General features: G+C 53.3%; 1 protein-coding gene and 2 non-coding genes across 4 annotated transcripts; 2 read left to right on the forward strand and 1 right to left on the reverse strand.

The window, feature by feature from the left end:
• The first annotated feature begins 119 nt into the window (after positions 1 to 119).
• On the forward strand, positions 120 to 9832 carry NOP53 (NOP53 ribosome biogenesis factor). 2 transcript variants are annotated; one of them, XM_069551094.1, is made up of 13 exons: positions 120 to 1748; positions 2178 to 2242; positions 3833 to 3941; positions 4533 to 4732; positions 5098 to 5168; positions 6207 to 6302; positions 7446 to 7550; positions 7627 to 7827; positions 8170 to 8345; positions 8522 to 8588; positions 9282 to 9358; positions 9451 to 9507; positions 9772 to 9832. In XM_069551094.1, the coding sequence occupies exons 1-13, from the start codon at positions 1420 to 1422 to the stop codon at positions 9776 to 9778; spliced, it is 1560 nt and encodes a 519-aa protein (XP_069407195.1). In that variant the 5' UTR covers positions 120 to 1419; the 3' UTR covers positions 9779 to 9832. The 2 variants fall into 2 exon arrangements, with proteins under 2 accessions (XP_069407195.1, XP_069407196.1); XM_069551095.1 differs by lacking the exon at positions 9772 to 9832 and having other exon boundaries at positions 1489 to 1748; positions 9451 to 9511.
• LOC138419849 (small nucleolar RNA SNORD23) lies at positions 8626 to 8736 on the forward strand. Its single transcript, XR_011249106.1, has one exon. It is a non-coding gene; the product is annotated as a small nucleolar RNA SNORD23 (small nucleolar RNA).
• A 4980-nt stretch (positions 9833 to 14812) lies between the features above and the next one.
• On the reverse strand, positions 14813 to 14884 carry TRNAM-CAU (transfer RNA methionine (anticodon CAU)). Its single transcript has one exon. It is a non-coding gene; the product is annotated as a tRNA-Met (tRNA).
• Positions 14885 to 25499: the final 10615 nt, after the last annotated feature.

The raw sequence follows: 25499 nt of genomic DNA on the forward strand, positions 1-25499 counted from the left end.
ATGCATCGGGAGCCTGATGACTCAGGCCTGGGCTGGGGGCCAGACCGACATATTTTCCGTAGAAAAGTTACTCTGGGGCCCTCCCTCTGGGACATCCCTCCCTCCTACCTCCTGCCGCGGGAGCCTGGGAACCAAGCCCTGGGGCGTAGGGGTGTGTGTGTGTGTGTGTGTGTGTGTGTGTGTGTGTGTGTACACCGCTGCCCTCCTCCCTCTCCTCCAACGTCCACCCACACAACCTGGGTACACAGCTTGACATGTAACACTAGCGGGCTCCCGGAGGAGAGGCGGTGATGCTGCCCATCAGGAACACCAAGTGTGCGCACGCGCTGGCTCACACTCGGGGGCCTCTGGCCTCCGCAACGCAGCGGACCCAGCTCCTGGTTCCGCGAACTCACACCCAGGCCACACCCACGGCGCCGGGGGACACGCTGTCCTCGCGCCTTCCCCGCCCACGCGCGCCCAGTGGTTCGGCTCCTGGCGCCCCCTGGTGGACGCTCGAGAGCTAGGCTGGAGAGTCGGTGACCACACCCCCTACTTCTCACACTGCCCGCCCCGGCCCAGTCCCAGATGATGGGTAAGCGGGTCTCCAGGGCCACAACCCGGGGCCCCATCACCATTCCCATGCCGAATTCTGCGTTGTGAATCCCCGAGTGGCGTTTTCCCTCTCTGTGCGTTTATGAGGCTCTGGATCCCTATGGACGCTTGCCAGGGCCCCAGGGCCTCTGAGCTTCCTTCCTTATTTGTAAACAGACTAGATTTGTTATAAGATGTAATCTCAAGGGGCAAGGCAGTAACAATAGCTAACGTTTAGCTCCATCTTAAGGACTTTGTATATATTACTTTGTTTAATCTCCAGAATAACCTATGAGGCTCAGTATTCTAAGCCTGCGCTTCTAGGGTTCTAATATTTTATGTTGCTAACATTTGGCGTACGGCATGCTTACATAACTTTCTGTGCTCCCAACCTCGACTTCTGAAAGCTCTTTAATTTCCAAGATTCTAGGATTGGAACATTGACAGGTCAAACGTTCTGAGATTGGAATGTGCCTTGTGCCGAATCTGCCCTGACAGTTCTTTTTTTTTTTGGCTGCACAGTAGGGCATGTGGGGTATCTTAAGTTCCCCACTACGTCCCGCAGTGGAAGCGCACAGTCTTAACCACTGGACAGCCAGGGACGTCCCATCTAACTTTACTTTTTTAAGAAAACTAGACTTTAAAAAAAAATTGAGCAAATTAAAAATATTCAGATTAAAAAAGTACTTCTAGACTGTCGGGAAAAGTATTTCGCCTAGGGCTAGAACTCGGAACCTACGAGCCGAGCCAGGCCCGGCCCGAATCTGTAGAAGAGGAAGGAGCCATTTATCCTTTACCAAGACGGCGGCCTTCACGCCTCTTTGCGGCTCCGGCCACCCTACCAAGATGGCGGCCAGAGGAAGTACGTCACGAGAAGGGGAAGGACTTCGGCGCGCGCATGCCCCAAACCGGATTTCCGGGTGCCGGCGGCCTGGTTCTTTCTTTAACAAGATGGCGGCAGGAAGTAATGGTGGTGGTGGCGGGCAGTGCTCGAAAAGCGAGACCGATACCGGCTTCTTGGGGCTGCGGCCCACGTCAGTGGATCCAGCGCTGAGGAGGCGGCGGCGAGGCCCAAGAAATAAGAAGCGAGGCTGGCGGCGGCTCGCTCAAGAGCCTCTGGGACTGGAGGTCGATCAGTTCTTGGAGGACGTGCGGCTGCAGGAGCGCACGAGCGGGTGCGTAGGTCCGGCCTTCGGCAGCAGGACCACGTTCTGTGTAGTGAGGTGGGAGGCCGTGCTGCCTGGGGTTAGTTCCGGCGGGCTGGGAGCGCCTGTTGGGGCACAGCCGAGGAAACCCAGCAGGTGGGCCGGGGACTCTGGGCCAGAGGCTGGGAGACTTGATCAGGTTACCAGATACGAGACTCCCAGGTAAACCGCGACTAGTTTTCCTGATGTCAGTGCGTCCAGTGACCCACTGTAGTTTAGTGCGTTTTACGTATTAAATTCTGCAAATTGGACGGAGGGACCCTGGCCTGGAGGGGACTCCAGGCGGTTAGTGCGTGGTTGAATGACCGTCATAAGAAAACCTGCCCCTGAGAGGTTAAACTCGCTCCTTCCGCAGCCCCCTCCCATCTATGGCTGACATTCTGCATTTCCATCTCCCAGTGGCTTGATATCAGAGGCCCCCGATGAGAAACTTTTCTTCGTGGACACTGGCTTCAAGGATAAAGGTGAGGAAGGGTTTCAGTGGCGGTGTATGGCGATTAGTCCTTACCTGGGCCACCTCGGCCTCCAAAACACGGCGTGGCTTGGGTGGCAGACACCATCAGAAAAGGGTCTCTGCTATAAACAAGAGGACCTGAAAGGAGCAGAAAGCAAGCTAATGACTAACCTAAATAAGTCCTTTTCTTTCTGAAGTTTCAGAGAGATCTCAGTGCCTAGAGAAGAAGCCAGTAGGGGTCTGCCTTTTATGGGTAGATAACGACATAGCTTAGGAGGTCTCCGTTAATTTGCAGAAAAGCAAACTAAGGACTTGTCAGGAAACAGCCCTTTTTTAGTCACTAAGATGTGCTTTAATGAGAACAAAGGGATCAACTCGAATGAGTTGGTAAGAAACTTGTCTTGGCCTGCTTGCTTTAACTTGTCAAAGTACAGGGTTGGGACCTGCCAAAACAAACGGAGAAGCAGGTTAGGGTTTCCTTCAGTGAATAATAGGGTTTACTCTCAATACGTAGAAAGATAAAGAATAAGCGGCCTTCTTTAAGGAGAGGATAGAAAAGCCAAGAGATGCGTTTTAATCGGAAAGCCAGTAGCTTTAATAAGCAAAACACCAGGCTGCTGTTACAGGAGCATACCCTTTATGAACGTTTATGAGATCAGTCAGGGGATCTGGTCTAAGGAAAATGAAGGCTCCTCTTTGGTGGGTGGGTGGAGTCTTTGAGTGGGTAAGACAGGGTTATTAAAGAGATCAGCTTTTACAGAAGTGAGATTTGTTCTGTAGTTATAGAAGAAGTAGTTATAGATTCTGTCTTTTTTTTTTTTTTTTTTTAAACAACGGCAGCGGTTGCATGCTTTCTTGCTGTGGGATCTTGGAAGGCAACGGACCCTCGAACAGTACAGGGGTTCAGGGCACTGACCTTCCCACATGGTCGGAGATCTGCATATAATTTGTGATCAGCTCTCTATCCTTGGTGTTATACCTGTGGAATCTCGTAGTATTTAGTATTGAAGCAAGTCGGGTATGAGTTCTATCTAACCCGTGTTGTTCAGTGGTCAGTTGTAATCATATCTGATCTCTAGGGTAGGCATTAAACATTCTTGTTTTAGCTGCATAGGAGCAAAGTCACTTCCGTCAAGTTTTGTAGCCAATGGAAGGATACAGATTCTGTCTCGGCTTGTTTTGTCCTGGAGTTCTTACTATGCTTTAGAAGTAAAGGCGGGAAATGGCCCGGTGCTGAGAATCAATGGTCTTGGGTCCGTCCTGAGTCCAGCTCCCTGGGCCTCGTGTCACCTCATCACTTTTTTATTTTTAGTGTTGAAGGTTCTGTGGCCACTACTCTGCTGCCTCAGGAAGCCCCTTGTCTGCAGGGCTGTGGGTCTCGGTCCCCAGCGCAGGGCTGCCTCCGGCTGGCCCAGGAAATGGGTGCGGTGGGTGGTCACAGCTTGGGCCCTGCCCTTGGGGGCCTCTTTGCTCAGGTGGGAGCCTGGGGCCTGCAGGTCTGATGGCTCCAGTGGTGGGGGTGGGGGTTGGGAAGGGCAGGAAGTCCCTCTTGGGTAGTGAGGAGGCCTGAAGTATGGACTCTGCTCTCTGCCACCCCCAGAACTGAACAAGAAGAGGACCAAAGGCCAGAAGAGGTCACTGCTTCTCAAGAAGCCCCTCCGGAGCGACCTCATCCTAGAGAACACATCCAAGGTCCCAGCTCCCAAAGAGTGAGTGTCCCCTGACCCCCCCAGACCGTCCTCTCCTCCCCCACTCCCCCCCACCCCAGGTCTGGCCTCGTGCCCTTCTGTGGGGCCCCTACTCACTTCTTGGCCCCAAAGGAATTGTAGGGAAAGAGAGTGACAGGTGAAGGGTGCTGGTGGGGAGACGGGGTCGGATTAGGGGCTTTGGAGGACACATTGGAGGCAGTGAGGCTGTGGCCAGGCTCGGGCAGGCAGAGAAGAGCCTAGACCTGCTTTGGGGCTGGAGGGCAGGGCTGGGCGGGCGCCCCAATCGGGAGCAGGGTCCGGCAGGGCTTGGTGACTGATCCTGAAGTAGTGCGAGGGGGCTGGGTGGGGGGTGGAGGGAGGCCGAGGTTGGTGAGTTCCCTGGAGGCCTCCCAGGCGAGGCCCCCCAAGGCCGTGGTGGTGTCGGGTGTGGAGCTCAGCAGGGAGACAGGTGTGGGAGGCAGGCTCTGAAGCTGCTGAGTGAGGAGTAGCAGGAGCCTGAGGAGGTGCCTCAAGGAGGGAGGAGACGCTGGGAGTGTCTGAGAGGCTGGGACCAACTCACCCACCGCTCCCGGCCGCTTCTCCCCCACCCAGCGTCCTTGCCCACCAGGTTCCCAACGCCAGGAGGCTCAAGCGGAAGGAGCAGCTATGGGAGAGGCTGGCGAAGCAGGGCAAGCTGCCCGGGGAGGTGCGCAGAGCGCAGGCCCGGCTCCTCAACCCCCCAGCGGCCAGAGCCAAGCCTGGGCCCCAGGACACCGTCCAGCGGCCCTTCTACGACCTCTGGGCCAAAGGCAGTGAGTGTCCCTGCTGCCAGGCCCAGGCCTTTGGGTTGTGCAGTGACCTCGGCGAGCACCCTGCGGGTGTCACTGAGGGTCTTCGGCACAGTCAGGTGTCTTGAAGTGGCTCCCTGTCCTCGTTCCTGCTCCGCTTTCCGGAACGGACTGATGCCTGTTCCTTGGCCTTGGGTCTTTTCTGCTTTCTGGACTCTATTCATGTGCTCTCTTCCCTGGCGTTCGAGGCCCTCTGGGGTCTGAGAATCAGTCCTTCCTTGGCTGTCTTTGCATAAGTACTTTGATGCCATCTTTCTGAAGGGAGGAGGGACAGCAGGGAGCCCCTCGGGGCCATGGTGTCCCACAGCCGCCCCTCGCTGCCTCCACAGACCCTCTGGACCAGCCCTTGGAGGGCCAGGATGAGTTTTTCCTGGAGCAGACCAAGAAGAAAGGTGTGAAGGTAAGAGTTCATCAGCAGGGTGTCCTCGGAGCTAGGGGTCAGAGGATGGGGCCATAGAGATGCTGTGTTAGAGCCTGAGCATCCTAGGACTACGAACGCACAGGCTGGAGCCAGGCCGCGAATCTGCTGCCTCTGAGGGAGGAAGCAGAGTGGTGGGACATTTTTTAAGGAGACAAGGGAAACCTTCACAGGGAAATAAGATGCTGCAAATGGGTTGGAGCCCTGGGGTAGTGAGTGAGCCTTTGGAGATGGAAGGCCGGAGCCTCCAGGTGAGGGCAGGCCTGTGGGGCTAGCTGGCGGGGAGAAGGCAGCGGGGACCCCAGCTCAGGCTGTGAGCTTTATCTCAAGTGCTTCTGCACAGGAGGGCGGTGGTATTGGGTGCTCTGCGGAGGTGGGGTTGTGGAGGGGCAGGCACCCCGGCGTGGAGAGGAATGGGGGGTGACCCAGGAGAAGTCCTCAGGCGGAAGCACCCAGCCTGGCGGGCAGTGGGGGCTGGGGAGGGGCAGCCTGGTGACCCCCAGGCTTTCGCTAGGGTGGGAGCCAGCTGAGCAGGGACACGGGGGTCTGGCTGGGGGTTGCTGCTCAGAGCTGAGCCAGTGCTTGGGTCCCCGGGGGGCTGTTAGAAACCCATGGGCGGGTTTCAGCTGAGCCGGGAGCCGTGCCGTCACAAGCTCCCGGGGGCCTGCTCTGAGGGTCTGTCGGCCCTTTGTCGGCTGTGCCCTCTGCCCAACCCGGCTGCCGCTTGCAGTGGTGGCCTGGTGACTGCCGCACGATTTTGCAAGGGTCCCCCACTTGGACGACAGGGACTCTCCTCAGGAAAGGCGAGCAGAGCCCTTGCGTGTCCTGGGGACGCTGTACCCGGGGTGCCGGTCCCTCTCTGCATCGTTCAGATGCACAGGCCCCTCCCAGCTTGAAGGCCATGGACCGTGCTGAGGCCTCTGCCGCCTCCCAGGCCCAGGGTCCTAGCACTGGTGCCGGCGGGAGCTTGAGTCGTGGGACTCCCGGGCATCACCCGGCCTTGGTCTTGTCTTCCTCCAGCGGCCGCAGCATCTGCACACCAAGCCCTCCCAGGCACCTGCTGTGGAGGTGACACCCGCGGGAGCCTCGTACAACCCAACCTTTGAGGACCACCAGGTACGCCGGCCGCCCGCCCCGCCAGGCCTCTCCTTGGTTGGTGCTTGGCCAGTGCGTCAGCATGTTCTCCCAGGGATCATAGTCCTGTCGGGCAGACAGACCTCTTCCTGGACCGTGATGTCCCACAGTGGGCAGGGCTGGGGTGGAGGGGCACGGAGGGAGCGTCAGATCCAGCTTTGGGAGTCGGAAGGCTTCCTGAAGGAGGGGGCATCAACACTGGGACTGGGGGCGGTTTGCTGTGGTAAGAGAGGATGGGGTGTTCCAGAGAAAGGGAGCAGCATCTGCAAAGGCCCAGAGGTGGGGGAGACCGTGGCATGTTTCAGACATAAATGCAAGAGGCCTTCAACTGTGAGCAACAAACCACGTGACCGCGTGAGCCTTGCGGGTTGGCAAAGGTAGTTTAGCAGCCAGAGAAACTGGTGGCGAGGGTCGCTGTTCGTCTCATAGGTGTCTGTTAGGCACCGATGTCGCGAGGAAAGGGGATGAACCCCCGCCGTTGGGGGCACAGATTTCCTAAGAGAAACCCAGATCACTGGTGGACACAGGTGCTCCGTGAATGCCAGCCAGGGTCGTTTACTGGGGGATGGATTCCTAGCCAGTTGGGCGGGGGCCGCGACCCTCACCTGGGGAGTGGTATCTCTGGGGGCAAACCCATGCTGAACTCGGAGAGGACATGGCTGCTCACTAAGGCTGTTACTCATGGAGAGGTCAGATAGTCTTTCTCTTTTTAAAAAATCAGATTGAGATCTGATTCCCAGGCCGCTGCGATTTGCCCACTTGGAGGGCATGGTTCAGTGGCGCAAGGCATATCCAGAGTTGGGCAGCCATCGCGCAGTCAGCTTTATACCATTCTCATTGCCCGTAAAGAAAGCCGGTCAGCGGTCACCCCCACTGCACCGTCTTCCCTGGTCTTGGACAGCCCCCGCTCCGCCCTGTCTGAGGAATTTCCGTGTACTGGGGCAGAGTAGACCGTCTTTGAAGAGAAAGGGCAGAACAGGGGTGAGGTTAAGAATTCGAAGCCCCTTGGCTACTGCAGGGAGGCCAGGGTGGGGGCGCATTTCGGAGGTGGGAGGGCCAGGTCTGTGACTTGAGGAGAGGGCCCCCTGGGTCTGGGTCCTCACCCGCGTCCCCGTCCCCTCCCAGAACCTGCTCTGGGCGGCCCATGAGGTGGAGCTGCAGCGGGAGAAGGCGGCCGAGAAGCTGGAGCGGCAGCTGGCCCTGCCGGCCTCGGAGCAGGCCGCTACCCAGGTGAGCAGGGAGCGCAGACCCACCCTCGCCCCCTGACCCGCCCCCTGCCCGCGCCTGACCCGCCCCCTCTCCCCAGGAGTCTGCCTTCCGGGAGATGTGCCAGGGGCTGCTAGAGGAGTCTGACGGAGAGGGCGAGCCGGGCGAGGGCCAGGACGAGGGGCCCGAGGCGGGAGACCCGGCCGTAAGAGGGGAGGCCTCGCCCGCGCCCGGCCGCCCGGCTGCCCTGGAGAAGAAGACGGAGCAGCAGCGGCGGCGGGAGAAGGCCGCCAGGATGCTGGTGAGCGCCGTGGGCCCTGGCTTGCTTCTCCCAGGCTCAGCCTGTCTTTCGGGGCTGTTTGGGATCCCTGAAGCCACTTGGTCAGCGGAGGACTAGTTCCCGACCTCCTCTCTGAGGACACGGTGGGGAACATTCTAGGTCAAGCCCCTGCCACCGTGGGGCTGATGTTCGGGGTGAGGGCTGGGGAAGGGTGTGTGAACTGTAGAGACAAATGGGTCAGAGTCAGGGTCAGGAAGGTGGGCTCAGCAAACAGTCACCGTGGGGACACGCCTGTGACCTGGCAGCAGGTGGCCAGGGCGGGGGTGGCGTCTGGCCGGGCCGCTGACCCTGCTGTCCCCACAGAGGACGCAGCAAGCCGCGGTGCGGGCCGCCCGCCTCCGGCACCAGGAGCTCTTCAGGCTGCGGGGGATCAAGGCACAGGTGGCGCGGCGCCTGGCAGAGCTGGCCCGGCGGCGGGAGCAGCGGAAGGCAAAGCGGCTGGCGGAGGCGGACAAGCCCCGGCGGCTGGGGCGGCTCAAGTGAGGCCCCGCCTGGGGGCTCCCTGGGAGGCCGGGAGGGGTCCCCACCCCACAGCGGGCACCCTCCTACCTTTGCTCAGCCTGGGCTCCTCCCGGGAGATCCTCTCTCCCCAACACCCCGGTCCTGTGTGCCGGGCTGGGCTGACCCCCGGGACACCCCGCCCCGTGTCCTCTAGGTATCAGGACCCCGACATCGACGTGCAGCTCAGCTCAGAGCTCTCTGACTCACTCAGGACTCTGAAGGTAATTGTCCCACTGGGCGCTAAAGGGGAGGCGCCTGTGCCCAGTGATGACACCCATCCTTGCTCCCCGTGTCCGCCAGGGACTGTGGGCGACACCACGGCTACCCCCAGGCGGGGCCAGTGGGGCTAATGCCTGGGGGCTGAGGGCACGGGGTCCCCCAGGGTGATGGGCCGGGTGATGCGATGGCTGGAGCCTGGGACCCCCAGAAGGTCTTTTCTCCTGTGCTGTCCCTGGTCCCCCAGCCCCACCCTCCATGTCTTTGGTCCCAGAGGGGTCTCCCTAAAGCTCAGAGCAAAGCCTGTTCTTCCCTTGCTCAGAAGCTGCTGTGGTTCCCCGGTGCCCCCAGGAGAAAACCCAGCTCCCCGCACGGCCATGGGCCCTGTGTAGTCCTGCTTGCCTCGGGGGTCCGGGCAGTGGGCCACCGTGCACCCTTCTCCCTCTGACCCTCCAAGCCCCACCGCTGGCCCCGCCCGTTCCCACTTCTCCAGCCGCCATCTCAGGGCTGGTCCACGGGTCAGTAGCTGTCACCCCACGAGCTCAGGACCAGGCCGAGTCCCTGGAGTACACGAGGCCGGACTGGGCGCCTTGGCTCACGGGGGGACTGCAAGGCTGGCCCCCCACTGGCCCCCGTGGAGAAGTCAGGGCCCGAGGGTTTCTGCCAGGCGCCCCTTGAGGCCTCTCCGTGTCCCACAGCCCGAGGGCAACATCCTCCGTGACCGGTTCAAGAGCTTCCAGAGGAGGAACCTGATCGAGCCTCGGGAGCGAGCCAAGTAAGGGCGGGGCCGCGGCGGGGGCGGGCCTCCGGGACCTTCCCGCGGGGGTGGGCTGGTGGTCGGTGACTGCTGTCTCCTCCCTCCTCCAGGTTCAAGCGCAAGTACAAGGTGAAATTGGTGGAGAAGCGTGCGTTCCGGGAGATCCAGTGAGTGGCTACCCTTCTCCCCAGGGGTGTGCAGCAGGTCCCGGGGCCCTTCCCAGACCCAGTCGCGGTGGCCGGGGGCGGAGCGATGCTGCCTTGGCCGAGCCCAGGAGAGGCTCAGCCCACCAGAGCCATCGGTCCCCAGGGTCGGGCCAGGGAGCGCGCCCCAGGGGATGTGGGGGGCCCCCCGCCAGAAGAAGGGCGTCACCTGGACAGGATGTCGGGCCCCCTCCCCTGGTCTTCCCTCAGCCTCCCCTCTGTCCCCAGGTTGTAGCTGCCAAGAGACGCCGGAGCCCCTACCCCCCAATAAAGCAGCTCCTGACCAACACCTCTGGCCTCGCTGAGCGTGACTCGTGCCTCGTCTCCCTCCCGGGGGCAGCTGCTCCCCTGCCGCCCTGCTGAGCACACAGGGATGTGGGTGCCAGGACCTCCTCTCCACCGAAGCCTGGTGGGAAGCCAGGGCGGGCCGGCAGAGGCATGGGCAGAGGAGACAGACCTGCGGTGTGGGCTGTGTGCGCTTGGGTTTCTGATGCGGGGGTGGCTATCCAGCGGTGGGGAGGCAGCCCTTGAGAGCACCCGTCACAGGGCCGGAGCAGCCCCTGACGTCCGCCACCTGCCCGTCCTGCCTTGTCCAGCCATTGGTTCAGGGGGCAGGAATGATCTGTCCCCCTTTTAAAAGTGAGGAAACTGATGCTCATTAGTAGGGATTAATCCTCTCACTCCCCCCACCATAAAGGACTTTTCCAAATCTTTATAAGTAGTAAAGTGCTGTGGTCTCACTGTAAGTCGTCACTGTGGTTCATAAATGTACCAGAGAAAGGGTGAATATCACCCTTGACCTTTGCCCTCCATTCCAAACCTCTTTGCACAGGTGGCTCTCTGCAGTTTCCTGTGAGTGGCTCCATCGTACCCTGTGTGGGTCTATTAAATTATATACACGGGTGTCAGAAAATAGAAGTCTTTTCACTTTTCTGCTTTTTGGATAGGGTCATATTAGTGTGGCTCTATAATTCGCCCTGTCGCGCATGTTGGGGAATTTTCTGCGTCTGTGTAGGCTGCATCTTTATTGTTTTCCACAGCTGCATGGAATTCCACTCACCCAGGCCCATGTTACTCCTGGTGAAGCTGGAAGGGGATGGCTGTGCCATTTCACATGAGTTTGTAGGACAGGTACCTGGAAGGGGATCTCTGGGCTACCGGGAAAGTATCTAAAGGGTCGTTTGGATTCAGCCAAATTGCTCTCTGCGTGGGCTGTGCTGATGTGTGCCCTCCAGCAGCCAAGGCGCCCCCTTGCTTGCTCATAGCTCTCCTACTGTCTGCTGCTGCTGCTAAATATGCTGCTAAGTCGCTTCAGTCGTGTCTGACTCTGCGCGACCCCATAGACGACAGCCCACCAGGCTCCGCCATCCCTGAGATTCTCCAGGCAAGAACACTGCTGCTACTAACTACTGTATGGCCTCGTGAATTTTTGAAGTTTGTTGTGTGACTACCAGTGAGGTTGAGCATCGTTTCAGGTGCTCACTCGCAGTTTCTTCCATGCTTTCAAACCTTTGGACTGTTTTCCTCGTGGACTGTTGTTTATTTGTAGTAGCTGCTCGTTTATTACGGATCTGAAGATATCATACACGCTACAGACGTTTCTCCCAGGCTCTTCGTTTTCACAAGATACATGCACGGTATCTTGCCAGAAGTGTTGAGTCTTCCTCTGGTTTTTGTTTTTTTTTAAAACCATAGCCTTTAGGTGGATTGCTCCAGGACAAGATATTTATAAAAACAGAGCAGGCAATTTATAAAACAAATGGCTGAAGGGAGAGACTAACGTCAGAGCCTCCCCTTCCCCCCACATCATGATTTAAGGGTTTCTGCTGTTCCTCCCCTTCTGCCATCTTAAAAGTAGAGAAGAGTGTTGTACAGACAAGAAAGCAACTCTGCGTGTGTCTACAGGAGGGGTCAGAAGAGGGTGAGTTGAAGTGAAAATGAAAGCCACGTCTGGTAAAGCCTTAAGCCTCAGCCTTTTGACCCAGTAATCCATCCTGGGGAGGGAGTCTGAAGGAAGCTAAACTTCTGGAAGAAGGGAGGAGATGGTTAATGTCCATAGATGGCCAGCAGAGCATCTGCTAGACATGAGGACACCTGGGGGATGGGGTGGTCCCAGCTACCGGAGGGCAAATGCTGAGTCCTCAGGAAGTGGCTGTTTAATGGCCCCCGGGGGGGGGTGTGTGTGTGTGTGTACCTGTGTGGAATAACAAAAACCGGGGGTCAGTCATGAAGACATTCATGGGTCTTCCTGCACGTGAATTACATTTTCACTTCCGGTTTTTGCATTAAAAGAAAATGCTGAACTCGAGTTAAACGATTTGCAAGCTGCAGTGATACCGCGTGTTCTGCAGCTTCTTTTGAAATGAATAAAATAGGGGAACGGGGGACAGATCAGAGAGGGATAGATACCTAGACTCGACTTCAAACAAGCTCGGAACTGTGATGGTAGAATCTAGGTGGCAGTCCCAGGAAAACTCTTGGCTTTACTGTCTGAAAATCTTCCTAATAGTTATTGGGGAAAAGTACATTAGGATTTAGCATGATGCCGGTGAAGCTTAGGTTCGAGGCCAATTGCACTAGTCCCTTCAAGACCCTACACCTCCTTTTGAACTTGTAACTTGGTATTTTTCCTACAGTGAGCCCCCCCAGTTGAAAAAGCTTCCAGCACCACAGAACCTGTATCTGCCTGATTGTGGTATAAAAGTGGAGTTAACCCACCAGCTGGGTGATGACTGAATCAGTGATAGTACGCTGATGCTGCCGAGTGACCGTGAGGTGGCCTTCTAAAGCTTCAGCTACTAGGGGCTTCCCTCCATCCTTTACCACTACCTGGTGGCGGTGGTTCCCTAGGTTAGATGCTGCGCTGCCAACGCAGGGGGCGTGGTTTCGGTTCCGGGTCCAGGAACTAGATCCCACATGCCACAGTTTGCATGCTGCAACTAAGACACAATGCGGCCAAAAAAAAAAAACCCACCTGTAGGTATGAGCCTTAAATTGTGATTAGGAGTGTGGACTTGGGAGCCAGTTTCTGATTTTATATCCCAGCTCCTTACCTACTAGCTGTGTGACCTTGTGAAGGTTACTTCACCTCTGTGCCCCAGAGTCCCTGTCTCCAAGTGTGGGTTATTCCAAGGGTGGAATCTGTAGATAAAAGTGCTTAGAAAAGGGCCTGGGACAGAGTAAGCCCTAGAGGAGTGTTGGCTATTATAATGTTAGGGAAGAAACTAAAATGGTTAGGGAAAAAAAAGGATGGAAACTTGCAATCCGTGCCAAAGACTGCTCATACATGTTCTTACCTTTTGACCCACTGATTGCACTCTTGGGAACATGCCCGAAGGAAACAGCCGGAAATTTGGGGGAAAAACAATGTAGAGACAGGTTGGTCAGAGGGCTGTGCAGAATGGAAGGAAGCGTGGTGATGGCTGTGGGGTGGGTGGGTCACTCGGTGGGGGGGAGGGAGGCCAGCCTCTGCAGCCGTTACCAGCATCGGAAGCGTGTGTAATAACCGGGATGTGTTTGTGTTCTGTTCTTTTGTGGAATAAAGCAAACAGGATCTGCCCACATCCACGCTGCGGTTCACTGAACTAACCGCAGAGTCTCTTGGGTGGGGGATTCCAGGGGATTCTTTTTCCTTCTTAAGACTTTTTCCAGCTTTTCCACATTTTTTTTTTTCCCAAAGGAATTCAGATTGTGGACAAAGATGCCTTGATGAATGCAGAGATGTCAGTCATTGTGCTGTTTGGAAGACTGGGAACAGTTGAAATTAGACTGTCCAAATGTAGGCAATAGAAAAGGTCTTTACAAGTGGGATGTCTACACAATAGAATATTTCATCACCATTTAAGAGAACACCGTCTTTGGGGAGAATTTTTGGGGAAGGGGAAGAATTTTTAATGATCAGGGGAATATACTTAAGGCCTAAGAGAACTGTTAAAATAGGGAGGAACACAGTATGGCTCTGACCAGTTTATTTATTTTCACAGTATTTGTCTTTGGCTGCACAGGGTCTTAGTTGGGGCATGTGGGATCTAGTTCCCTGACTCGGGTTGGAGCCGTGGCCCCCTGCATTGGAGAGCAGAATCTTGGCCACTCGACCACTAGGGAAGTCTTCCTAATTCTAAGGGTGAAGGTTAGATTAGGGTGTGTTTTACCACAGTTCAAACATAAGTCCCATCGCCATTCTTTCGCGTAACAAATGATGACAAGATCATTGTTTCACAAAGAATATCTGGAATGTACCAAATGTCACTGAATCCTACAGCCTAAGATCGTTAGTTTTATGAGATGTGAATTTAACCTCAATTTTTTGAAAAAGGGAAAAACCCCACAACCCCCCCCTCCCCAAAAGAAAACCTCTGAAGAGGCAGTGTGTCGGTCGTGTTCCGGGAAAAGCAAGGAGCGCAGTGTAGTTGGAGCGTCGTGAGGAGGGTGTAAGATCAGAAGGTAAGCGGGAGTCAGAGCATCAGTTACTGTGGTCCACGCCGGTGACTGTGGGTGAGGAAGCCAGGCGTGAGCGGCCGATGGTGCGGACTGGCGCCCCCTGGTGGCCGTGTGGGGAACAGACAGGGAAAGCAAGGCCTCCCTGAGCCCCGCCCGAAGGTCGCTCCATCAGCGCCGGCAGGTCGGGGTGCAGAGGGGTGGGTGCACCCAGGATACATTTTGAGAGTGAATCCACCATCAATGGCTGACCTACAAAGAAAAAAGCCAGTGGACTTTTGCCTGGTCTGGAGTTGTCATTTCAAGATGGGGAAAGACGGGAGAGAGAGGGGCCCAGAGGTGGTGTGGGCGAATCAGGAACTCAGATTGCTGGTGCCCGTTAGACGCTCAATTGGCTGTGTCGAGTAGGCAGTTGGATATAAAAATCTAGCATTCAAGGGCTAGAAATATGCATTTGGAATCTGCATTAATTATATCCCATACCCATAAATGCCCAATCTCTCCCTACTTACTGCTTTGCGAACCCCATGGACTGCAGCCCGCCAGGCTCCTCTGTCCATGGGGATTCTCCAGGCAAGAACACTGGAGTGGGTTGCCCTGCCCTCCTCCAGGGGATCTTCCCAACCTAGGGTTCGAACCCAGGTCTCCCGCACTGCAGGCAGAGTCCTTTACCAACGGAGGCACCAGAGAAGCCCAAGAATATTGGAGTGGTTAGCCTATCCCTCGTCCAGAGGATCTTCCTGACCCAGGAATCCAAGTGGGGTTTCCTGCACTGCAGGCAGATTCTTTACCAGCTAGCTGAGCTACCGGGGAAGCCCAAAAACATTGCAGCTAGCAGAGAATGGTTTCGATCCATCGACCTCTGGGTTATGGGCCCAGCACGCTCCCGCTGCGCCACTCTGCTAACATTTCGTGCAGTAGAATTTAAATTTAATAAAGCAATTCCTGGCAGCCCACACACAATGGAACAGCGAACAGCATGGTGTAGTTTGCATTTTAGACTTTTTTTCAGGCACCGCCCCCTCTCCATCTGGGTCTGACCCAGGCTTATCAGTTGAGTCAGGGTCTCCAAACCACTCCCGTGTTCAGCGACTTGCTAGGAGGTCCTACAGGGGTCAATATAGAGTTGATACAGTACAGTCGATACCGTAGAGATGTAGTAGGACACGCAGCGGATCAAAGGGGAGAATCCCGGGGCATCCACTGACGAGTTTCCTGCCTCTGGCTCCTCCCAGCAGGGCTGCCCCGGCACGTTTCCCTAGCAACGAAAATGCGGCCACTCGTATCCAAAGTTTCCGCGCAGAGAAGCGCGTTAGAGACTCAGGGCCCACCCGAAAATTTGGGGGAGGCTGTTCATGTAGGCACAGTCTACCCAGCATGTACCTAAATTCCAGACTTCCAGAAAGGAAGCAGACACCGGAAGCATAAACCATACTGCTTTGTAAGTCTAGGCAGAGAGAGCAGTTCTTAGCTTCAGGAAAGTTTTGGGTTAGGGGAGGAAAATCAGTCAGTTTCCCTGATCCAAGGGGAGGGCAGATCTTGCCTGCAGTCCTTTCTAACGCTAGTAATTGTTTCTGGCGATCCAGCTGCCCCCACCTCCCACCCTTGTCAGGCTGAATCTGTTCTCTCTCCAACTAGCAGTGATAACGAGACAAGAAACCAGATAAGAAAAAGAAAGCCTAAGTCCCCAAAGCAGAGCTAAAACCATTAATCTTTAAGAAAATATAGGCTCATGGGTTAAGAATCCGCCTGCCAAAGCAGGAGACTCAGAAGACGCCGGTTTGATCCCTCGGTCGGGGAAGATCCCCTGGAGGAGGACAATGGCAATCCACTCCAAAAAGAGTCAACACGACTGAGCACACACACATGGGTTTGATATAAAGACCTTGCTGCTGTTGAGTCGCTTCAGTCGTGTCCTACTCTATGCGACCCCATAGATGGAAGCCCACCGGGCTCCCCTGTCCCTGGGATTCTCCAGGCAAGAACACTGGAGTGGGTTGCCATTTCCTTCTCCAATGCATGAAAGTGAAAAGTGAAAGTGAACTCACTCACTTGTGTCTGACTCTTAGCGACCCCGTGGACTGTAGCCTACCAGACTCCTCCGTCCATGGGATTTTCCAGGCAAGAGTACTGAAGTGGGATGCCATTGCCTTCTCCGATAAACACCTTATATAACCACAAATCATGAAGCATAATGAAAGAAAAACGTACCTGGGACTTCATCAAAATGAAAATCGTTTGCTCTTCAAAAGACACTGCTGCAAAAGTGAATAGGCAAGCCACAGACCGGGAAAATATTTCCAAGACAGATAGCTGACAAAAAACTTGTATCTGGAATCTATGAAGAATCCTTACAATTAATAAGAGAAATAGCTCGATAAAAAATGGGCGAAAGATGTGAGGAAGTAGACACTTCATCAGAAAAGACTGGCAACTAAGGGCATGAAAAGTCTTCATTAATCTTTGGGGAAATGCAATTTTATTTTAATTTTTTAAAGCATTTCTTAAAAAAAAATTCTATTTATTTGACTGCACCGAGTCTTAGTTGCACCTGCAGGGTCTTCGATCTTCACTGTGGCATGGGGCTCTTTAGTCGTGGCAGGTGAGCTGTCACATGTGGCAGATGGAACCTGGTTCCCTGACCAGGGATGGAGCATGAGCCCCTGTATCGGGAGCTCAAAATTATAGCCACTGAACCACCAGAGAAGTCCCGACAAGTGCAAAATTAACACAATGAGATAGTTCCCCAGGCCCATGGGAATGTTGAGATGAAAAAAAAACTGAGTCTTCCAAATGCTGGTGAGGGTGAGGTTGGGGATGAAGCAACCAGAACTCTGGCACCCGGCTTGGGGGAATATGAAATGTTACAACCTCCATGGACAACAGTTTGGCAGCTTCCTTAAAAAATGAACCATATACCCCTCTATGACCCAGGAATTTCACACCTAGGTATTTATACCAGACAGAGGAAAGCCTCAGATCAGTTCAGTTAAGTTCAGTTGCTCAGTCGTGTCCAACTCTTTGCAACCCCATGAACTGCAGCACGCCAGGCCTCCTTGTCCATCACCAATTCCCGGAGTTCACGCAGACTCACATCCATCAAGTCTGTGATGTCATCCAGCCATCTCATCCTCTGTTGTCCCCTTCTCCTCCTGCCCTCAATCCCTCCCAGCATCAGAGTCTTTTCCAATGAGTCAACTCTTCACATGAGGTGGTCAAAGTACTGGAGTTTCAGCTTCAGCATCATTCCTGCCAAAGAAATCCCAGGGCTGATCTCCTTCAGAATGGACTGGTTGGATCTCCTTGCAGTCCAAGGGACTCTCAAGAGTCTTCTCCAACACCACAGTTCAAAAGTATCAATTCTTCAGCACTCAGCCTTCTTCACAGTCCAACTCTCACATCCATTCATGACCACAGGAAAAACCATAGCCTTGACTAGATGGACCTTAGTCGGCAAAGTAATGTCTCTGCTTTTCAACATGCTATCTAGGTTGGTCATAACTTTTCTTCCAAGGAGTAAGCGTCTTTTAATTTCATGGCTACAGTTACCATCTGCAGTGATTTTGAAGCCCCCCAAAATAAAGTCTGACACTGTGTCCACTGTTTCACCATCTATTTCCCATGAAGTGATGGGACCAGATGCCATGATCTTCATTTTCTGAATGTTGAGCTTTCATCAAGAGGCTTTTTAGTTCCTCTTCACTTTCTGCCATAAGGGTGGTGTCATCTGCATATCGAGGTTATTGATATTTCTCCCAGCAATCTTGATTCCAGCTTGTGTTTCTTCCAACCCAGTGTTTCTCATGATGTACTCTGTATGTAAGTTAAATAAGCAGGGTGACAATATACAGCCTTGATGTACTCCTTTTCCTATTTGGAACCAGTCTGTTGTTCCATGTCCAGTTCTAACTGTTGCTTCCCGACCTGCATATAGGTTTCTCAAGAGACAGGTCAGGTGGTCTGGTATTCCCATCTCTTGAAGAATTTTCCACAGTTTATGGTGGTCCACACAGTCAAAAGCTTTGGCATAGTCAACAAAGCAGAAATAGATGTTTTTCTGGAACTCTCTTGCTTTTTCCATGATCCAGCGGATGTTGGCAATTTGATCTCTGGTTCCCCTGCCTTTTCTAAAACCAGCTTGAACATCAGGAAGTTCACGGTTCAAGTATTGCTGAAGCCTGGCTTGGAGAATTTTGAGCATTACTTTACTAGTGTGTGAGATGAGTGCAATTGTGTGGTAGTTTGAGCATTCTTTGGCATTGCCTTTCTTTGGGATCAGAATGAAAACTGACCTTGTCCAGTGCTGCGGCCACTGCTGAGTTTTCCACATTTGCTGGCATACTGAGTGCAGCACTTTCACAGCATCGTCTTCCAGGATTTGAAATAGCTCAACTGGAATGCCATCACCTCCACTAGCTTTGTTCATAGTGGTGCTTTCTAAGGCCCACTTGACTTCACATTCCAGGATGTCTGGCTCTAGGTGAGTGATCACACCATCGTGATTATCTTGGTCCTGAAGATCTTTTTTGTACAGTTCTTCTGTGCATTCTTGCCACCTCTTCTTAATATCTTCTGCTTCTGTTAGGTCCATACCATTTCTGTCCTTTATTGAGCCCTTTTTGGATGAAATGTTCCCTTGGTATCTCTAATTTTCTTGAAGTGCTCTCTAGTCTTTCCCATTCTGTTGTTTTCCTCTATTTCTTTGCATTGATTGCTGAAGAAGGTTTTCTTATCTCTTCTTGCTATTCTTTGGAACTCTGCATTCAGATGCTTATATCTTTCCTTTTCTCCTTTGCTTTTCACTTCTCTTCTTTTCACAGCTATTTGTAAGGCCTCCTCAGACAGCCATTTTGCTTTTTTTGCATTTCTTTGCATGGGGATGGTCTTGATCCCTGTCTCCTGTACAATGTCACGAACCTCCGTCCATAATTCATCAGGCACTCTATCTATCAGATCTAGTCCCTTAAATCTATTTCTCACTTCCACTGTATAATCATAAGGGATTTGATTTAGGTCATACCTGAATGGACTAGCGGTTTTCCCTACTTTCTTCAATTTAAGTCTGAATTTGGCAATAAGGAATTCATGATCTGAGCCACAGTCAGCTCCCAGTCTTGTTTTTGTTGACTGTATAGAGCTTCTCCATCTTTGGCTGCAAAGAATATAATCAATCTGATTTCAATGTTGACCATCTGGTGATGTCCATGTGTAGAGTCTTCTCTTGTGTTGTTGGAAGAGGGTGTTTGCTATGACCAGTGCATTTTCTTGGCAAAACTCTATTAGTCTTTGCCCTGCTTCATTCTGCATTCCAAGGCCAAATTTGCCTGTTACTCCAGGTGTTTCTTGACTTCCTACTTTTGCATTCCAGTCCCCTATAATGAAAAGGATATCTTTTAGGGGTGTTTGTTAGTTCTAAAAAGTCTTGTAGGTCTTCATAGAACCGTTCAACTTCAGCTTCTTCAGCGTTACTGGTTGGGGCATAGACTTGGATTACTGTGATATTGAATGGTTTGCCTTGGAAACGAACAGAGATCATTCTGTCATTTTTGAGATTGCATCCAAGTACTGCATTTCGGATGCTTTTGTTGACCATGATGGCTACTCCATTTCTTCTAAGGGATTCCTGCCCGCAGTAGTAGATATAATGGTCATCTGAGTTAAATCCACTCATTCCAGTCCAGTTTAGTTCTCTGATTCCTAGAATGTTGACGTTCACTCTTGCCATCTCCTGTTTGACCACTTCCAATTTGCCTTGATTCACGGACCTGACATTCCAGGTTCCTATGCAATATTGCTCTTTACAGCATCAGACCTTGCTTCTATCACCAGTCACATCCAGAACTGGGTATTGTTTTTGCTTTGGCTCCATCCCTTCATTCTTTCTGGAGTTATTTCTCCACTGATCTCTAGTAGCATATTGGGCACCTACTGACCTGGGGAGTTCCTCTTTCAGTATCCTATCATTTTGCCTTTTCATACTGTTCATGGGGTTCTCAAGGCAAGAATACTGAAGTGGTTTGCCATTCCCTTCTCCAGTGGACCACATTCTGTCAGACCTCTCCACCATGACCCGCCCGTCTTGGGTTGCCCCGCGGGCATGGCTTGGTTTCATTGAGTTAGACAAGGCTGTGGTCCTAGTGTGATTAGACTGACTAGTTTTCTGTGAGTATGGTTTCAGTGTGTCTGCCCTCTGATGCCCTCTTGCAACACCTACCGTCTTACTTGGGTTTCTCTTACCTTGGGCGTGGGGTATCTCTTCATGCCTGCTCCAGCAAAGCGCAGCCACTGCTCCTTACCTTGGACGAGGGGTATCTCCTCACCACCACCCCTCCTGAGGAAAGCCTATGGCCATGCAAAGACGTGCATACACGAAAGTACAGAGCAGCTTTGTTTGTGAACAGCTAGGGGAGCTTGCTGGGCTTCCAAGTTGGCGCAAGTGGTAAAGAATCCGCCTGCCAATGCAGGAGACGCAAGACACAGATTCAGTCCCTGGGTCTGGAAGATCCCCTGGAGAAGGAAATAGCCACCCACCCTGGTATTCTTGCCTGGAGAATCCCATGAACTGGGATTTTAGAGGAGCCTGGCGGGCTACAGTCCATAAGGGTGGCAAAGAGTCGGACACGACTGAGCAACTAATACTTCAGGCTGTGGGACAGGCTTCAGGCTCCAGGCTCGGGGCAGCCAGCACCATGTGGGGAGGGGGGTGAATCCCCCCAAGGCCACCCAGCCAGGTGTGGCTCCAGTGACCTGCGGGTCCCAGGTCAGCAGCCCCAGGGAAGGTGGAGTGTGGGAGGTGTGAGGGGGTAACCCCCGATGGCGAGCGGCACCCCGAGATCACTGTGCCCCCTCACACCCCTGATGGAGGGCTTCTCCCCACCCCCGCCGAGGCTCCCGGTGCCGGGGCTCCCGGTACCTCGGCTCCCGTCGCCACCACTGGCCGCCTGCTCTGCGTGTGCAGCACCTGGGGGCTGTTGATGAAGACCCAGGTGGGGTGCATGCAGCACGACGCCCTGCTGGGTCTGGGTGTGGGAGATCCTGCTCTTCCTGCTGCTGGGTTCCCTCCTCTATGTCTCAGAAGTCTCCTCCTGCAGGAAGCCCTCCCTGACACAGAGCCTCGGGTAGCATCTTCCCTGCGACAGGGACGAGGCAGAGGCTGGATCTCCTGGCTTTTCAGAAGTCCAGGCCTCCTTCACCCCCTTGGAGCTTTCCATGTCAGTTGCTCAGTCATCTTTGTGATCTCATGGACTGTAACCCGCCAGGCTCCTCTGTCCTTGGGATTCTCTAGGCAAGAATACTGGAGTGGGTAACCATTCCCTTTTCCAGGGGACTTTTGGACTCAGGCATGGAAACCATGTCTGAAGCATTGCAGGCATATTCTTTACCATGTGAGCCAGCAGGGAAGCTTTTGAGGTCCCTGACAAGTCCCCACCCCACCCCACACTCACCTCCCCACCCTGCTTTTATCCATCATGTTGACAGGAAGCTGGTTCAGAGCACAGGCTCCACAGTCAGACAAGGCCTGGTGTGACCTCAGCCAAGTACCTCAGTTTGCCCATCTGTAAAATGGGATGATCACAGTTCCTGCCTTTTAGGGCCCGAAGGAGGCTTTTATGTCACTGTATATTCAAGGGCTGGCTGCTCTTATTAATAACAGAGCTGCCTTCCCTGATCTGTTTACAGAACCCCCCACCATCCTTCCTGGCTTTATTCATCTTCCCAGCACTCGCGACAGCGTCTTGCAGTCTGTTTGTTTCTGTCTTCCCGTGTCTGTCTGCTTGGCCATAATGTGAGTCCCAGAAGGCGGGGACCACGTCTGCTTACTGTGTGACCCCAGGCCTGCGGAGCTTGGGTGCGGGTCACTGCGAGACTGTAGGGGGAGCCTCTGTGTGCGTGTAATTGGGCTGCAGTGTCTCTGCCTGAGTGTGTCCCTGGGCTGGTGTGTGGTTGTGCAATGGTGTTCAAGTCGCGATGCATCCCGGTGAGAGTCTGGCTGGGTTACTGTGTTCATTAATGTTGCGTGTGTGTGGTTGTATTGCTGTGTGCCAGGCTCTGCCTCCCAGGGTAGCACTGTGGTTGTATAGTCTCATTGTGTGTCTTGTCCCTGCCATGGTGATGTGTACCATTGTAGTACTGTGTAATTGTGTGCCTTTGTCTCTTGGGAGCAGGTGGAGTTGTCTGTTGCCGTGTGCCTATGTCGGGGGGCATTAATGATCCTGTGTGTGCAGCTGTGCGGTTGTGTATCAACGTCCGTGACCAAAGCCAGTGGTGTGTGCTCTGCATACAATCGTGGGTCCCAGCGAGCAGGATCTCAGGGTGGGCTGTTGTGTCTCTGGATGGACATGGGTGTGTTGTGTCATTGTGTGTCCAGAGTACAGTTGTATGTTCCGCCATGTGGCCGAGTAGAGGCAGCAGTCACTGTGAGTTGTGCATTTGGAGGTGTTGATGTTGTGATCCCGGCTGGGTATGGGCTGGGCTGTTGTGTATTGAGAGTGAAGGGTGTTTTTGTGTCATTGTGTAGCAGAATAGAGGTACGTGCTGAGTTGTGTTGTGTCTCTGGTTGGGCTGTGGTTTGTCTGGATGTGCAGTGATTTAGCCAGATGAGGGTGAGCGCTGTGTGTTACCGTTTGTGTGCGTGTGTATGTGTGGGTACACGTGTGTGTGAGGGAGAGTGAGCAAGGAAGGAATGGTTTCCCAGCCCCAGAACCATGACTAATGCCTCCAGCATCCCCCACTTCTTGGCGACAGAGACCTTTTTGTTCTCGGTGGCATAAAGAGGGTGCTTCATTCTTCAGGCCCCTGGCAAGTTCTCAGCCTCAAGTCTGGTCGACAAAACAGCCTCTGGGCATTTGCCCTGTGCGCAGCCACTTGCTGCGTGTTTGAGAGCGTCAGACCCGGGACAACCAGAGTGGCTGGGGTAGTGATGGGGAGCCCTACAGGGACCCTGGCCAGCCTGAGGGGTGCGGCTAGGCTTCCTTGAGGACAGCATTGTTAGAAGATAATTTTGTGGAGAGAGACTTTGGGGAAACCAAGACTCAAACAGATCTAAAAGTGAACACGTGTTAAAGATTTCACTTAACCCTGTGAAGTGTTACAGCTGGTTCAGAGGAGACTCAAAGAACAGACACACTGACTTCCCTAGAAGTCCAGTGGTTAAGACTCCGCACCTCCAGTGCAGGGGGCGCAGGTTCGATTCCTGGACGGGGAACTAAGATCCCATGTGCTGCGGGGTGTGGCCAAAAAATAAAAAGATTTAAAAAAAAAAACAGTTGCATTTATAGATCAGAGACAGTGCATCAAAAATGCAAGTAGAGGCAAAACATTTGGGGGGGAGTCTTATGGTCTCAAAATTTGTGTTTCCCCCAAATTCATATGTTGAAATTCTGCTCCCCAAAGATGATGGTATGAGGAGGTGGGGTCTTTGGGAAGGGCTGAAGTCATGAAGGTGGAGCCCTCGTGAGTGGGATTAGTGCTGTTAGAAAACAGGCTCCAGGGACATCCCCAGTCCCTTCCACCTGGTGAGCTCACAGCGCGAAGGGGCCAGCCATGAACACGAGAAGGCCCTCATTCAACCATGCTGGCACCTTGATCTTGGACTCCCAGCCTCCATAACTGGGAGCAATACATATCTGTTGTTTATAAGCATATACGCTGAAGTATTCTGTCATAACAACCAAATGGCCTAAGGGAGGTAGGGTTTTCCTTCCAGATGGAATTTATGTGCATACCTCTACAGAAGATTCATCGTGGAATTTCCTTGGCGATCACGTGGTTGAGACCGTGTATTTCCAATGCAGGAGGCGCGAGTTCCATCCTGGTTGGAAGACTAAGATCTCACATGCTTGCTGCATGGCAAGGCAACTCCCCCCGCCCCCCCCCCCAAAAAAAAACACGAACCAGCAAACAAAAACAGAAGATGTTTCTTGTGTTGCCTTCACTTACCTACAGTTTATAGAGTTGTAAAACAGACTCCATAGAATCAGGTAACTCTGAATGATTGGTTACAGTTCGAATTATCCCCCACCCAGAATTCATCTGTGAAGTCCTAACCCCCAGCAGCTCAGAATGTGACCTTGTTTGGAAACAGGCTTGTTGCAGATGTAATGAGTGAAGAGGAGGTCATTTGGCATAGGGCGGGCCCTAACCTAAAATGACTGGGTCTTGTAAACTGGAGAAACTTGGACCCAGACATGTGCACCGGGAGCATGTCATGTGAACGTGCAGGCAGAAACTGGATGATGTGCTTATAAGCCAAGAAACACCAAAGATTGCCAGTCAGACACCAGAAGCTAGGGGAGAAGCAGGGAGCAGATTCTTTCCCACAGCACTCAGGAGGAAACAACCCTGCTGACACCTTGACTGCTGACTTCAGGCCTCTAGAACCATGAGATAAATGTCTGTGGTTTAAGTCACTTAAGTTTCTGGTGCTTAGCGATGATAGTGATGATTAGCAAACTAAGACCAGTAGTCCTGTAGGGATGTGAGAGTTGGATCATAAAGATGGTCAAAAGAGGGACCATAAAGAGAGCGCCGAAGGATTGAAGCTTTCGAACTGTGGTGCCGGAGAAGACTCTTGAGAGTCCCTTGGAGAACAAGGAAATCAAACCAGTCAGTCCTAAAGGAAATCAACCCTGAATATTCATTGGAAGGACTGATGCTGAAGCTGAAGCTCCAGTACTTTGGCCACCTGATATGATGAGCCGACTCAATGGAAAAGACTCTGATGCTGGGAAAGATTGAAGGCAGGAGGAGAAGGGGGCGACAGATGACCAGATGGTTGGATGGCATCACCGACTCAATGGACATGAGTTTGAGCAAATTCTGGGAGATAGTGAAGGACAGGGAAGCCTTGTGTGCTGCAGTCCATGGGATCACAAACACTGACCACATGACTTAGCGATTGAATGACAGCAACAGATGTATTAATAATGTGGAGAAGCCACAGTTTACCAAGATACAAAAATTCTCCTACAATATGTTGTTGGAACTGATTCCTGGAGGATAAGCAGGATCAGGCAGCAGGGAAGGGTCGAAATAGGTGTGCAAAGGCCCAGAGGCGGGTGAGTGGGTGAGGTCCAAGATTCCATGTGGCTAGCGCACTGAGAGGGACCAGAAGGGAACAATGGGGCCAATCAGGGGCGGAGCATGCTAAGCCTTGGCTTATCTTGTTGCACTTTTTTCTTTTTTCTTTTGGGCCAAGCTTCCCCTTCAGTTCAGTTCTGTTGCTCAGTCATGTCCAACTCTTTTCGACCCCATGGACTGCAGCACGCCAGGCTTCCCTGTCCATCACCAACTCCTGGAGTCTACTCAAACTCATGTCCTTTGAGTCGGTGATGCCATCCAACCATCTCGTCCTCTGTTGCCCCCTTCTCCTCCCACCTTCAATCTTTCCCAGCATCAGGGTCTTTTCCAGTGAGTCAGTTCTTCGCATCAGGTGGCCAGAGTACTGGAGTTTCAGCTTCAGCATCAGTCCTTCCAGTGAACATTCAAGACTGATTTCCCTTAGGGTGAACTAGTTGGAT

This window comes from Ovis canadensis, chromosome 14 (genome assembly GCF_042477335.2).
Source record: "Ovis canadensis isolate MfBH-ARS-UI-01 breed Bighorn chromosome 14, ARS-UI_OviCan_v2, whole genome shotgun sequence".
Taxonomy (NCBI): Eukaryota; Metazoa; Chordata; class Mammalia; order Artiodactyla; family Bovidae; genus Ovis; species Ovis canadensis.

Bases quoted from the DNA above. Each gene is read 5' to 3' on its own strand.
- NOP53 (XM_069551094.1), top strand. From the start codon at position 1,420: ATGGCGGCCAGAGGAAGTACGTCACGAGAAGGGGAAGGACTTCGGCGC. The intron at 7,551-7,626 runs GTGAGCAGGGAG...CCCTCTCCCCAG, and splicing joins CGGAGCAGGCCGCTACCCAG to GAGTCTGCCTTCCGGGAGAT. The intron at 9,359-9,450 runs GTAAGGGCGGGG...TCCCTCCTCCAG, and splicing joins GAGCCTCGGGAGCGAGCCAA to GTTCAAGCGCAAGTACAAGG.